Source organism: Entelurus aequoreus, linkage group LG09 (assembly GCF_033978785.1).
Source record: "Entelurus aequoreus isolate RoL-2023_Sb linkage group LG09, RoL_Eaeq_v1.1, whole genome shotgun sequence".
In the NCBI taxonomy this organism is placed as follows: Eukaryota; Metazoa; Chordata; class Actinopteri; order Syngnathiformes; family Syngnathidae; genus Entelurus; species Entelurus aequoreus.
The window spans coordinates 77,462,323-77,478,779 of record NC_084739.1 but is presented as its reverse complement, the minus strand read 5'-3'; the positions used below and the strand labels follow the sequence as shown (position 1 = coordinate 77,478,779).

The following is a 16,457-nucleotide window of genomic DNA, read 5'->3' as shown; positions in this document are numbered from 1 at the left end:
TCAACCCAAACAATTGAAGTATTTGCAGCAAGTTTCCCATTGCATGTGTTCCATGTGCCCTTTGTTTGACCAACAAAGCCACGCCCTTTGAAATGTCTCGCAGTTCAAAAGGAGGTAATGTGCCGTAAGAGTAAACTTTATGTTGGTTGCATATTGAACTCTAGCCTTCAAAGACGCTCAAGGTCAAAAGGCATGCTTTTAAGTACAAGACTTGCAGCTGTGATTTATAGTGAACACATTAAAAACCTCCTCCAGCAGATGCACATGACAGACAAGTCGAATTCTCCCCAAAGACCTGATCAGGCATGCATTTGGAGTAAATTAAATGGCCATGTTGTAAATCAGGCCTGGGCAATTATTTTAACTAGGGGGCCACATTTAGAGAAAAAAATGTGTGTGGGGGCCGGTATATCTATTTTTAGGAACACTAATACAAAACCTCACAATAATGTCTGATTGAATGCTAAAAACGTTATGACAGACCGCCTTAAAAAACGTAATGGAATTTTACATTTTTCTATGAAGGATAAAACACTGAATATTGACAAAATATGAACGTCACCCCCCCTTTCGATCTACACATTGTACAATCAAGTGAAACGCAACAAAAATGCAACAAACAGTGAAATAGGAACGCGAAGGCTACAAAATAAACCCACCTACAATCTGATACATCTGATACATCACTAAGCTTTAAAACTTTGTTGTGAAAATCTCCTTCCGCGTCTGTGGAAACGCTCCCCGCCCACACTGCGTGGTGCCTCGTCTGAGCTGCTGTGACGTAGATTACCATAGTAACTAATTAGATTACCATAGTAACTCATTAAATTACCATAGTAACTCATTAGATTACCATAGTAACTGGTATAACATCCAAAAGCGCAGATTCCAACCATTGAAATACTTTGTATAGTTCAAGACTTAGAAAACATGACTGCACATCATAATGGCAGCTACACTTTCCATCTTAAACATCTAAAACATTTATTTGGGAATGTCCAGCGGGCCAGATTGAAAATCTTAACGGGCCACAAATAGCTGGAATAAACTTCCTGAAGATGTCAAGACTCTCCCCAACTCTGACTACTTTTAAAACTAGACAGAAGACTTTTATGTTCACCTTAGCTTTCAGCTAAATCTTTTAACTTTTAACGTCCGCACTGTTTTTATTTTTATTGTCTGCATTTTAATTTTGCTTTTATTTTCTTTCATTTCACTTTGTTGTCTGTGAAGCACTTTGAGTCTGCCTTGTGTATGAAAAGCGCTATACAAATAAAGTTGCCTTGCCTTGCATGTGGCCCCCGGGCCTTAATTTGCCCAGGTCTGTTCTAAATCATCATGCAACCTCACAAAGTGTGGGTTATTGAGAACTATACATTACCTTGTGCACTATATTAATTTATATTATTATGTGTGGTCAACGTTGTACTTTTTTAAAAAATTATTATTATTTTTTTTATGTCATTGCCTGAAATAAATAAATGAAAAATGAAAAAAAAAAATAATTGAGAACTACGGCACGTAGTGCAGTATCAAGATATCGCCAGAGAGGGGCAGCATTTACCTGCTGTCATTACAGTGTTGCAGTTGAAGAAAATGCAACAAAGTCTGTGAATTCCTGCCGTGATATTTAGTCATGTAATGCATCAGGAATGCAATTTAAAGATACGTAAAAAAATTTTTTTTTTATCTGACTTGTAGTGGCACTTTTTTTTTCAACCCATTAACATTAAAAGTAAATGGAAAAATAAACTTCACTTTTTAAAGGTTTTCCGTCTGATTTAGTTTCAAGCAGGAAGTAGACGTAGCCTAGAGTGATTGGCCCTGTTGCGTGACGTCATCAAAAAGCAACACCCTGATTGGCTGGACTTGCGTCACTAAAGGTTCCTGTTTGGAATGTCAGCGTAGTGACGAAAATAACCAAATCATTTCGGGATTTCTTGTTTATAAAAGTTCCACATTTTAAAAAACCGCATTTTGGAGCACTTTGAAACCACAGCGATGCCCGGGAGGAGCTGGAGCTTGCTGTGGTGACGGATAACCCCCGCCGAGAAGAGAGCATATCGGTGTGGGTCCTCCAGGCCGACTCCATCGACGGTCCCCCCCACCCCACGCCGCCGCCGCCGCCAGCATCCTGCGGACAAACGGTAAGTACACGTCGGTTACATTTCAGCTTGACGTCGCTCATGTCCCCCCCCAGGGGTATGCTAGCTGTGCTCAGGCGCGACTCTAAACGGCGTCATTTTAGCGGCTGCTCCTCCTCGCGGTGCGTTGACGCCCCCCCGTTTTTTGCAGTGTTCTGCGCGCATCGCCTCAGTACTTCTTTGCCCCGTCCGCCCCTCACTCGCCTCTTAAGTCACGTCATGCGGATGGGAGTGTCGCTTTCACCCGGTTGATAATTGACCGATCAGAAATGGCTGCAATGATGTGACCATAAAGTCCAAGTTGGGGTGGGGGAGTCGCAGCCGGGACTTGTGACGTGGTTTACGGCATTCCGGGCAGGAAGAAAAGGGGCAGGCGTTTTAACAGGGAAAGTGCTGCGTTTGTCTGCTTGAAGACGCTTCAATCTGGCCGCTGTCCAGGGAGATAAGTGCGAATGTGTGCTTGTTTTTGCTGCTTTTTTTTAAATAACGCTGACGGGATGTTCTACCCTCTGGAGCATCAGTGACGATCGGAGCTTCAAGCCCCGAATGAATGGACATTATTAGCAAGCAGCCAGCATACACTTCAAGCAAACTTTACACAACAGTGGCCATGTCACTTTGGAATTAACTGTCAGTTCTTACTCAGGAGGATTGCAATTTCCTTTTTTTTTTTAAACTCTTCTTTCTGGTTGATACCTGACTGCTAAAACATGGCACTTTATGTGGAAGGTAAGTAGTAACTAACTCAATTAGAACAATATGTGGATTTAACAAACCTATTTTGTCAGCTACTCCTCAAGCTACCACAATAGTTTCATTTTTTAATTCCAAAAAATATATTTATATTTTAATAGATTTTTATTTATATATATATATATTTTTTAAAAACACACACCAAAAAAACAATAGCTCCATCTTTAGCTGCCGAGTGTAGTGCGTTGACATTAGGGCTGCAACTAACGATTAATTTGACAATCGATTAATCTGTCGATTATTACTTCGATTAATCGATTAATAATCGGATAAAAGAGACAAACTACATTTCTATCCTTTCCAGTATTTTATTGAAAAAAAACAGCATACTGGCACCATACTTATTTTGATTATTGTTGCTCAGCTGTTTGTAAATGTTGCAGTTTATAAATAAAGATTTATTTAAAAAAAAACAAAAAAAAAACGTTTTTTGTTTTTTTTAAAAGCCTCTGCGCATGCGCATAGCATAGATCCAACGAATCGATGACTAAATTAATCGGCAACTATTTTTATAATCGATTTTAATCGGTTTAATTGATTAGTTGTTGCAGCCCTAGTTGACATGTAATGCTACTTTGCCAATACTCTTTTATAGACTTTGCGTACCACGCAAATATGGTTTTAGACTTATAGACTTCCTTTTATCGTCATTCAAATTTGAACTTTACAGTACAAATAAGAACACAATTTTCGTTGTAGTGCAGGATGAAAGAGCAATAAGGTGAAGAATAAGGTGTTTAACATGTTACAAAAAAACCAAAACATGGCTTACATCTGTACTAGAGATGTCCGATAATGGTTTTTTTGCCGATATTCCGATATTGTCCAACTCTTAATTACCGATTCCGATATCAACCGATACCGATATAAACAGTCGTGGAATTAACACATTATTATGCCTAATTTTGTTGTGATGCCCCGCTGGATGCATTAAACAATGTAAAAAGGTTTTCCAAAATAAATAATCTCAAGTTATGGAAAAAAATGCCAACATGGCACTGCCATATTTATTATTGAAGTCACAAAGTGCATTATTTTTATTTAACGTGCCTCAAAACAGCAGCTTGGAATTTGGGACATGCTCTCCCTGAGAGAGCATGAGGAGGTTGAGGTGGGCGGGGTTGGAGGGGGGTGTATATTGTAGCATCCCGGAAGAGTTAGTGCTGCAAGGGGTTCTGAGTATTTGTTCTGTTGTGTTTATGTTGTGTTACGGTGCGGATGTTCTCCCGAAATGTGTTTGTCATTCTTGTTTGGTGTGGGTTCACAGTGTGGTGCATATTTGTAACAGTGTTAAAGTTGTTAATACGGCCACCCTCAGTGTGACCTGTATGGCTGTTGACCAAGTATGCTTGCATTCACTTGTGTGTGTGAAAAGCCGTAGATATTATGTGATTGGGCCGGCACGCAAAGGCAGTGCCTTTAAGGTTTATTGGCGCTCTGTACTTCTCCCTACGTCCGTGTACCACTCCGTACAGCGGCGCTTTAAAAAGTCATAAATTTTACTTTTCGAAACCGATACCGATAATTTCCGATATTACATTTTAAAGCATTTATCGGCCGATAGTATCGGCAGTCCGATATTATCGGAAATCTCTAAACTGTACAATTCACCATGTCCCGAAAATGACTTCAGAAGTTCTGGTAAATTTTTCCGTACTTGCGAGTGTATCACGCCTGGTTCAGTCCCTGCTTTTCTGTTCCACTTGGGACTCAACCCTGGGTCTATCTACCGAGCAGTCAACCCAATAACCAGCGCTGCTCTTGAGGTTGTGAGGTTAACAACGTACACCGTCCGCGACACAAGACATACAGAAGAATTCAGAGTCCGTTTCCCTGTAACCCTGTACTCAAATGTCGTAGCGGGGGGAGAGAGTGGCCGCTGCATTATCACTAATAATAAAAACGTCACTGGCCTGATTTAATGTCATGTTGTAATCATTGTTATTCATTAGTGGCTGCTTGGGAGGAATGCAACAGGAAACATGACATTTTAAAGACAAGTCATGTTGTCTTTACACAATAAAAATACTTAATTTCCAGGGTAGGAGGAAGCAAAGTTAATATTTAATCCTACTATTTCTTTATGTTTATTACTGTTGATTCATTCACACCATAACCAGACAAGAAAAATCAAGGTCATTGAGATTAAATGTAAATACACATGCCGTAATTAAAATTCCTGGAGCTGATATTCATTTGCAGTGAAAGTTATTTAAACATGAATAGTATATGTCGGTAAACATCTGGACAAGGCTTTAGGTTGTCTTTTAAAAATATATTTTTTAGTAAATGTCGGACCAGTCGCGACATAATGTTTTATGCGGCGCTAATGTGGTGGTTAATATCGGAGGTAGAGTGGGCCCTCTTGTACTGGTTCCATCTCGGCCTGGATAGCTCATGTTGAGGTGCCCCAGAGCAAGACACGAAACCCCTAATTGCTCCTGTTGGATCTCGGTTAGCGCCTTGCATGGCAGCTCCCGCCATCAGTGTGTGAACGTGTGTATGAGTGGGTGAATGTGACGTACAATGTAAAGGGCTTCGGGTATCATTACAGGTAATAGTAAAGCACAATATAAATACCCGCCGCTTACCATTTTAATTAGCGCCAACAAACATCAGGGGATTTCACAAACACTTTTATGACGTGTGTCTGAGAGGAGCGTCAACATTTGCATTTTAAAATATAGAAAATCTCCTGGGAAAGATGGTAAGAATATGGGATTTCTCTACATCACAATAACTCACAACTCGGTTTTATAACATTTTTTTAGCTTTTATGGATTTAGTACCTCGTGAGAAACCCTGAAATAATGCGAACATTTAAATAAAACGATTTTGGGCTCCTTCATGTAGATTATAGTAAATAATAGATTTTACAAGCTAGCTGACATTTTCTCCTAGATGTTACATAAAGTACGAGAATGTGTGAACTGCTGCCAACTATCTTTTCTGTCGTCTTCATGTCCATCCATCTCATTTATTGCAGCCTGATGTACAGCACAGTTCATAAATAAATATTTCTGATTTACATTGTCTTTATTGTTAGTACATGCCTAAAAATATTAAGCTGAATTTAAAAGTCGATGGACCGAACAGAGCCCGAGTAGTAGGGTTGGACAATATGCAGGCATGTGATTTGACCACAATGAAAAAGACTGAAAAAACTTCCGGGGGTCTGGGGGACGAAGGCCCCCAGCCAGGTCCAGGGTGCCCTGGTGGGGGGACAAGGGGGGCAACGCCCCCCGAATCTCCTGGTTTTTCACCAATTTAACATGCTAAAATTAACAAAGACAGCACCATTTGAAGAAAATATTTTAGTGTTTAAAGACATGAAAACATTATTAATAGAACATACATAACCCAATTATCCTAATGAATCACTGTATATGGTTCAGGCCCAACAGTATTTAGTCACTAATATTTACATCTTGTGTTCATTTCACATCCACAGGTGTCACATTGATCAGTGTTATTATCTAGTTTATTTACAGTATTACCACATTACTTTAGTTCATGTAATGTAAACATTTCATTCTTTTCGCCAAAATAGGATATACATTTATGAAAATAATTAAACATGTTTAGTATTGTTTACTCATATTTGAAAATAGGAAATAATAATAATGTGAGGACACTGACATATTGCATGAAACAAGTGTGAAAATATTTACCTTCAAGATTGGTACACCACTGACAATAGTTTCAACAGACTACATAAGAACTTAATATTACAAAATAGTATTATATGCAAATTTATTTCAAATAAATTGTTAACTGGAATCAATAATGCGACTCTTTGAATTTCTGTAATTTCATAATATATTTTCACGTGGCTTTTTATTTTTAGAAAAACCCATTTATATTTCGCTAAGCAATAATTGGTTAATATTTAAAACAAACATGCGTATTTCGCAAGCAAATATTTTTTAGCTTACCTCATTATTAACAACCCTGTCTGCAACTGAAGTGGGTGGATCTTTCCTCTCAATGTCTACGGCAGTTGTCGATGTAAACAAAAGATGAAGTCCGTAAGGTTTGCTCACTTTCGGTTGACATCCAAAAGTACCAGCTAGTGAAAAGTTCGTTTTCCTTGCTTCAAGTTGTTTCATATGTTTTTGGCGTTTCGCATGTACTTCCAAAGCCTTGAAACCTCGTGATCCATAGTCAATATTATCATGACACCACGTGCACAAAACCTTTCCGGTGTTGTACCGAAATCTGTTACCCATCGGAATTTGTAACTCCAGGGGGCGATGTTCCCATGGCGTTTGTTTGATGGTTAAACGGCAAGCCCAAAGAGGAGGAGAAGAAGAACGCTTGCGTAAATGGCGTAAACTATCCTTATCTATATTGGAAAATGTATGTGTGTGAGAGAGAATCAACAGCTGAAACAATGGACTCATACTATAATGAAAGTAAGTCATTGATTTCCAGAATATGTGTAATTTATTAATGCTGAAATTCTGACAACTGACGTTTCAGCATTAAGGATAGTTTACGCCATTTACGCAAGCGTTCTTCTTCTCCTCCTCCTTGGGCTTGCCGTTTAACCATCAAACAAACGCCATGGGAACATCGCCCCTTGGAGTTACAAATTCCGATGGGTAACAGATTTCGGTACAACACCGGGACGATCGATTTTCCGAATAAAATCACAGAACAAAGTCGTACCTTTCTTCTTCCCAACAGTATCAGTGATTTCCCTTTCCATCCAGTCCCATCGAAACTTATTTTTGACATGTTTATCAATTTCTTTTACTCGTAAAGCGTCGTTTCTCTCGAGAACCGACATTGTTTACATATGGAAAATGGCCGTAGTAACCATTATGAATGATGACGTTATTAACGTCATCATTCATAACAGATGTCCTGATTGGTCACAAGGAACATATCGACCGATCAACTACGGCGTAATATAAACTACATCTCGAATCTTGATTTAGGGTCGGAAAAAAAACGGAAAAACGGGAGATAATTTTTTTTTTTTCCCCGAGCTTAAAAAAGACGGAATTCCGACTTTAGACGGAAATATCACACGCCTGAATATGGCAAAAAAAAATGATCACGATTAATTTTTTCATTTATTCTATCTCCATTAATGTCACAATTATTATTAAAGTTGGATTGTCCGCTGCAGGATTATAGCGAGTACCGTTGCATCCATACAGTTTACTACTGCAGTATCTTGTGACAGACATTTCCACCATGATGTTTGATCAATGTAATAATAACAGCTGACAATTGTCATTTTTCTTCACATCTATTTTTGCGTTTACTAAAGGTGCAACCTTACAGGTAACACTACAGTCCGTACCTTGGTTTCAGGGCCACGGTTTTGCTCCTGATACAGTACGTTTTGGGGAGAACAACTTTTTTTCCTCTCGGAGGTCTTTTGTTTGTCATCACAACCTTCATTCTGCAGTAAAAGTATCAGTGGTGAAGTGAAAACTACAGGACTTTTATTCCAAGTTAACATTTACTAAACAACACTTTCAAATAGTGAATTATTATTTGTATTCTTCGATCAGTGCTTTGGCATACAACAAGCGGTGACCCAGATTGTGGAGTTTTTAAAACTAAAATGTTATATCTTATACATTAAAGTGCAGTTTGAATTTGAGGTACTGTAAAATCATGTGTACCAACACATAAAACATATTTATTTACGGAACAAAAGGTTTCTAACCACAAACCTTAGACTTAGACTACACTTAGACTTCCTTTTTATTGTCATTCAAATTTGTATAGTGATGTAGGTGCATATATAAATAAATAAATAAATATATATAAATATATATATAAACTAAATAAATATATATAAATAAATAAATAGATTACTGTACAGATAAATATATTGCACTTTTCCACATGCGTCCACGTTTATGGATGTATGTTATATTGTCTTTTTTATTCCAGCGAGTTAATCCATTTTGGGGGGAGTTGAGGGAATAATTTAATTATGATTCGTTCAAGAGTCTTACGGCTTGAGGGAAGAAGCTGTTACAGAACCTGGAGGTTCTGCTTCGGAGGCTGCGGAACCTCTTTCTAGAGTCTAAACCTAAAAATGATTTGAACAAAATCTGAGTTTTTAATGCATGTTATATCAGATGAGTTAAATCTTTGCAAACACATGTACAAAAAGTCCTATTAAAAATATTTAAATATAAAAATGTAATTTTTTTTTCTGATTAAATTAGGTGTGTTTATTCTCCCTGCCTGCCAGTCCGCATTCAGGGCAGGATTATTGCGCCCCACATTGTTAACTTGAGCAGTCATGGAGACTAAAGTCTGTGACTGAAGTTTCTACTCCTTTTAAAGGCCTACTGAAATGACATTTTTTTATTTAAATGGGGATAGCAGATCCATTCTGTGTCATACTTGATCATTTCGCGATATTGCCATATTTTTGCTGAAAGGATTTAGTAGAGAACATCGACGATAAAGTTCGCAACTTTTGGTCGCTGATAAAAAAAAGCCTTGCCTGTAGCGGAAGTAGCGTGACGTCACAGGTTGAAAGGCTCCTCACATTTCCCCATTGTGTACACCAGCAGCGAGAGCGATTCGGACCGAGAAAGCGACGATTACACCATTAATTTGAGCCAAGATGAAAGATTCGTGGATGAGGAACGTGAGAGTGCAGGACGCATCTTTTTTCGCTCTGACCGTAACTTCGGTAAAAGGGCTCATTGGATTCCACACTCTCTCCTTTTTCTATTGTGGATCACAGATTTGTATTTTAAACCACCTCGGATACTATATCCTCTTGAAAATGAGAGTCGAGAACGCAAAATGGACATTCACAGTGACTTTTATCTCCACGACAATACATCGGCGAAGCATTTTAGCTACGGAGCTAACGTGATAGCATCGGGCTTAACTGCAGATAGAAATAAAAGAAATAAACCCCTGACTGGAAGGATAGACAGAAAATCAACAATACTATTAAACCATGGACATGTAACTACACGGTTAATGCTTTCCAGCCTGGCGAAGCTTAACAATGCTGTTGCTAACGACGCCATTGAAGCTAACTTAGCAACGGGACCTCACAGAGCTATGCTAAAAACATTAGCTATCCACCTACGCTAGCCAGCCCTCATCTGCTCATCAACATCCGTGTTCACCTGCGTTCCAGCGATCGACGGCGCGACGAAGGACTTCACCCGATCATCAATGCGGTCGGCGGCTAGCGTCGGGTAGCGCGTCTGCTATCCTAGTCAAAGTCCTCCTGGTTGTGTTGCTGCAGCCAGCCGCTAATACACCGATCCCACCTAAAGCTTTCTTCTTTGCAGTCTTCATTGTTCATTAAACAAATTGCAAAAGATTCACCAACACAGATGTCCAGTATACTGTGGAATTTTGCGATGAAAACCAAGCTTTTTGTATTGGATACAATGTGTCCGAATACTTCCGTTCCAACGATTGACGTCACGCGCATACGTCATCATCCAAAGACGTTTTCAACCGGAAGTTTAGCGGGCATATTGGCATGTGTTGCAATGTTAAGATTTCATCATTGATATATAAACTATCAGACTGCGTGGTCGGTAGTAGTGGGTTTCAGTAGGCCTTTAAATGTTGTGTTTCAACTTCTATGCTCGTGTTAGCCACATTTCTTTATTTTGTTCTTTTGGGCTGCACTTTTAACGTACATTATCGCCATGTTTGAGCTGATCACTGTCTTATAATTCAAATAATCGCTATCAACGATCACAATCATATAATCGCCCAGCCCTACCGAGTAGTTCGATTAGTCATTATATTATTCTCCTCTTCTATCATCCGACATAAGGCCTGTGTGTAATCTGTAGCCCAGTCACTATCAAATTGTTCATGCAAGCAGAATGTTCCAAATCCTGTATCTGACACATCGTTTCATTTTGCGATATTAATCAAGCCTTTATCTTTTTGCTTCATGGAATTCACTTCCTCTTTTAGCCCAAGCACATTTTCTTCTAGCCCGTCCATTTGTTTACCTATTTTATCATTTCTCACGTCCCCAATGTGTTTTGATAAGTATTTGTATAATTGTCCCTGTGCTGTTTATTACTTCTTAAGAGAGTACCTGATTGGTTGATACCCCTCTTCCATGTCCTTTTCTGTATCCACAAAAGTAATTTTTCTGCCGATATTGTTGATGGTCAATTGTTTTGAAGTTTGGAGGTTAGCTATGGTTAGTTTGTCTCGCTAGCAACCATCGGAAGTCATAACTTTGTTTTTTTACGACGTGTTGGTTTCTCCCGCCAAATGGTATTCAAGCCACTGGGTGTCAAACAGATCTGTACTTATGGTCAAGATAATGATAAATGATAAATGGGTTGTACTTGTATAGCGCTTTTCTACCTTCAAGGTACTCAAAGCGCTTTGACAGTATTTCCACATTTACCCATTCACACACACATTCACACACACATTCACACACTGATGGCGGGAGCTGCCATGCAAGGCGCTAACCAGCAGCCATCAGAGGCAAAGGGTGAAGTGTCTTGCCCAAGGACACAACGGACGTGACTAGGAAGGTAGAAGGTGGGAATTGAACCCCAGTAACCAGCAACACTCCGATTGCTGACAATGCAATGTCTTTTCCAGTTCTTCCATCCTTGCAAAAAGTAAAATATGTAGCAGCATACTGCCAACAAATATTCCTGGCTAGCGTAAGAAATGGCAAAATGCAAACATTGAGGAACACAAGTCTTTCATTCTGTATGTTGTTTGATATTTTGTGGCTTTAATGGAGTCCAAAGGTCTGGTTGAGCCCATCAAAGCAGAGAACACAATGAAACGCTTATACAAGTTGTTGGTCTTTATAAAGAAACTCCTTAAATTATTTAGTTGAATTGCGACACTTCCCAAGCCCATTAGTGACAGAACACAAACATGTCCGCCGCTTTTCCACATATCCAGTGTTGCTCTGAGAGCTGATAGACCCAACATGCTTACTCATAACGGACTTCTTTCATCCCATTCGCATTCCGCCTGCAAGCTGTTCACATGATCCTGCCATTTGGCACCAGCTCAAGGTTTAATAGACAAAACATTTTTTTCCTGTTTAACATATTCGTGGAGAGCCAGCAGAGGGTCCCTGGCATACTGACACAAGCAACACGTTTGAAAGTGTGTGCGTGTCCAAGAAACGCTATTATGTACTTGATCTACTTTAACATATAAACTGTAACTGTGCACTTGTCCAGTGCAATAGATGCCATATGTCACATACAACAACGTAACATAAGACGTGCGACAGGAGGACACAAACGTTTGAACATGTGACAGCAAAGCCTGAACCAGCTCAAGACCCAGGAAGTGATCTTGGACAGCAGGAGGAGAAAAACTACCATACAGCCCCTGTACATCGACGGGGGCTGTGGAAAGAGTCTCATCCCTACGCTTCCTGGGAGTTCACCTGGAGGAGGACCTGTCCTGGAGGACCAACACCACGGCTATCGTCAAGAGGGCACAGCAGAGGCTCTACTTCTTGAGAGTACTCAGGAATCTCCACCTGAGACAGGATCTACTGGTGTCCTTCTACCGCTGTTCTGTGGAGAGCATCCTCACATACTGCATCTGCGTATGGTTCTGCAGCTGCACAGCAGCAGAGAGGAAAGCTCTCCATAGGGTCGTCAAATCGGCCAAAAAAATCATCGGGTGCCCCCTCCCCTCCCTGGAAGAACTGTACAACTCCCACTGCCTGAAGAAGGCAGCCAACATACTTAAGGACCCATCCCACCCCGGCAACAGCCACTTCGATCGGCTGCCTTCCGGCAGACGTTTCAGAACCATGCGAACCCGCACAAATAGACTCAAGAACAGTTTCTACCCCCGGGCCATAACTGCACTAAACGCAGCTGGAAAGTAAAAAAATAAAAAAATAAAAACTCATGCCACCGGTCAATCACGATCCGGGACTGTGCAATCAGCGATTACACGCCAACTGGACAATATTTATCATATTTATTTACATATTTTAATCCAAAATAAAATGCCTGCACAGCATAGGAGGTAGGAAATGCTGACTCCCACCCCCTCAGAACCAGCATTACTCCTCTCTCGTCAGTTCACTAGTCACTTTATACTTTTTACTGTCTCGTTTTTTTTACATTGCCTCTTAGAGTGGTCTTAGGCCATATTGCATATTGTGTATATTGTGTTGTTTTTGTATATTGTGTGGTTTCTTCTTTTTAAAAAAAAAAAAGCAAAGCACCTTAGGGAAGCAACGTAAATTTCGTTGGACCTGTACCTGTACATGCACAATGACGAAGATCATTCATTCATTTTGAAGTGGTGGGCGTAGTGCTGTGGGATGTAAGGATATATATCCTGGTGTGACATAAAAATGTTTATCAAATGATAGAGCTGGGTGATAAAACGCTATCAATACATATTGCAATAGACAATTGATATAAATAGAAAATGCGTTCTATATTTACAGGCAGACACACACACACACAGATATGTAATGTACGTACACACACACACACACACACACACACACACACACACACACACACACACACACACACACACACACACACACACACACATGTATATATATATATATACATACATTCGTGCATTCGTATAATCGTGCAGATCTGTGTGTAAGACTAGATCTCATACATGAACACTGTTTTTATCTTGATGGACAAAAAGTGCAGTTACGATTTATGGCCAACAGGTGCAACCTTGCAAAATTCTTACATTTGCTTTTATTTTTGTATCCCTTATGTCCATGAAGTGCTATCTTGTACAATGTTTTTATTTTTGTATCCCTTATGTCCATGAAGGGCTATCTTGTACAATTTTCACATTTAATTTATTATTATTATTTTTCCTGCCATATCACTTTGTTTATGTTTGTGTCGCTTTCATATGCACATTCAATTTCTACTTATATAAAAACTGTTTTTATATATTATTTTATATATTTACACATATACATGTGTGTGTGTGTGTGCATATATATATATATATATATATATATATATATATATATATATATATATATATATATATATATATATATATATATATATATATATATATATATACGTGAATTTAAATACATGATTTATTTTTTTAACACTAATAAACTACAAAAAAAAAGGAAGCAAACAAAAGGCGCGCACAAAGGCGGAAATACAAACTTGACTATGAAACAAAAGACATGCACGTGGGCACAAAAACTATGAACAATAAAACAAAAACACTAACTGTGGCATAAATGAACAAAACTTACTTGGTAAAGAACTGTGACACGACATGAAGCAGAGTGATGAAATAGTGTGAGGACGCCAGGACGAACAACAGAAACAGACAGATTTAAATAGTGACGTGATCAGTGAAAACAGGTGCGTGACTCGAAACGTGAAACAGGTGCGTGACAAGACAGGTGAAAACTAATGGGTGACCATGGAAACCAAACCAAACAAGGAAGTGCAACCAGGAACTAAAAAGAGTCCAAAAAACAAACACATGGCCAAAACAAAAACATAAACAGACATGAAATATATATATATATATATATATATATATATATATATATATATATATATATATATATATATATACACACATACATACATATATTATATATATATATATATATATATATATATATATATATATATATATATATATATATGTGTGTGTGTGTGTGTGTGTGTGTGTGTGTGTGTGTGTGTGTGTGTGTGTGTGTGTGTGTATATATATATATATATATATATATATATATATATATATATATATATATATATATATATATATATATATATATATATATATGTATATATATATGTATATATACCGTATTTCCTTGAATAGCCGCAGGGGCGCTAATTAATTTAAAACCTCTTCTCACCCCTGCGTTTACCAAAAGCAGGCGAGATTGCCATGCATGCGGTAATTATTTTAAAACCTCTTCTCACTCCGGCGCTTACCTTATCATGAAAAGCACATTTAATAAAAAAAACGTTATTATGGTCTTACCTTTAGGTATAAATGAGTCCATGCCAGCTCCTTTTAAAGAAAAGCATCGATATAGAAGTCTTCCTTCAGTTTTAAAAGTCTCTCTGTCTCGATGGAGATCTTCCTTTTAAGTATTACCTCCTGCTTCGATTGAAAGTCCAGTTTAGAAAACTGTTTTATTTTAGATATGTAATCCTCCATGGTAAAATAAATGGCTGCGCACTATTGCTGCTGTTGTCTTCTTCTGCAGCACAGGTCTTCTGCAGTACCAGCAGTCGCAAGAAGGATCACTAGCGCCCTCTACCACCAGGAGGCAGGAGTCATTTAATGACTCATGTTTGACCCGGCGGAAGTGCCAAGCATGCGCTAATTATTTTGCGAAACGAGTTTGACCCGGCTGTAATTCTAGGCATGCGAATACCATATTCCCGGCGCCAATTCAAGGAAATACGGTATGTGTAACTAAGCAACACAGGTATGTGATCAATGGGAGTGACTTGCTAACAGCCAGTACAACAATATCAGTAACAGTATCAACTATCAAGTTGTGTTGCGGCATCTTTTTGTTTCCGGGTTGATTCTTTGCATGGAGCGAAGAAGTTGCCGATAAAACAGGAAAAGTATGACAGTCAGGCAGTCTTTAGGATTTTTTTCAAAAACGAACTGTAGTCAAACCAAGGCGCATGTATTCAGTCTCACCACACCGGCTTAGCCATGCTCACTCTTGAGCACAGCTGGTACTAAACCTGCAGAAAATAGTTCTTCTGTGGTTTCTTCCACGTTTACATTTTCACTTGGCATGATTTTGTTTAACTTTAATAAACATTTCTCATATTCCTTATTTTGCACCTTCTTTTTAAGAGGTTATTTGTTAAGTATGTTACGGTGAGCAGTGTAGCGGAACTCAAGATGCAAGGCCGAGTTGTTCTTTGATAAGTTCAATAAACTCAGGGTTTTCCACAAAAGACTATTCAAAAAGGTAGTAGTCCAAACAAAAAGCGTAGCAAAAATGCTAACAAAAGGCTAGAGGAAAAAGCTAACAGAAAGTGTAGCTAGGTGTCTAGTAGAACTGTCCATAAACAAGGCGAAGAGAAAAAAAAGAGACTACGCAGAAGGAAAATGAACTAGAGCATTACAGAGCATATGGAAATGCACGATACCTAAATGGGAGAGTTGGAAAGAAGAATAAATGACGAAGGCCTCAAAGGAAGTACAGATCCAGAGTCCTTGCCATGTGTTATGAAAAACCTGCACTGACTACCAGCACACAGCTGGCAGAAGTAGGCCTCATTGCAGTTTTGAAACTGGTGTTCCTCCTGGTACCACCCTTCACCAGACTCCCTGTGATCTGGCAACCAGGACATAAGAGTAACATAATCATGAAACACAACACATAACCCTCAAACTTGACAAACATGACTGCTGTTGTTTGTTTTGACGAGACATGGTGAGTCACTGCCGTTAACACCAATCCTTTTGTCCGGGCCGGTTAAGAAACATTTCTACACAAACTTGTGAAAAATATAGACAGTTTTAAAGAGGAACTTCACTTTTTTAAAAATCTTTCACAATCATGAGAGACAAGAACACACGTCT

The 16,457-nt window shown here is 38.9% G+C and overlaps 1 protein-coding gene across 2 annotated transcripts in view; it reads left to right on the top strand.

Annotated features, from left to right (window-relative positions):
• The first annotated feature begins 1,863 nt into the window (after positions 1–1,863).
• Positions 1,864–16,457, top strand: part of ugp2b (UDP-glucose pyrophosphorylase 2b) — a 66,010-nt gene continuing 51,416 nt past the window's right edge. Inside the window, exon 1 of one of the 2 annotated variants that reach the window (XM_062059486.1) lies at positions 1,864–2,147. Coding sequence is in view for 1 of the 2 variants with exons in the window: in XM_062059485.1 (XP_061915469.1) it covers positions 2,855–2,873 (19 nt within the window). In the remaining variant the exon portion in view is untranslated. Of the gene's footprint in view, positions 2,148–2,338; positions 2,874–16,457 lie in introns of those variants that run through there. The other variant, XM_062059485.1, reaches the window with a different exon arrangement.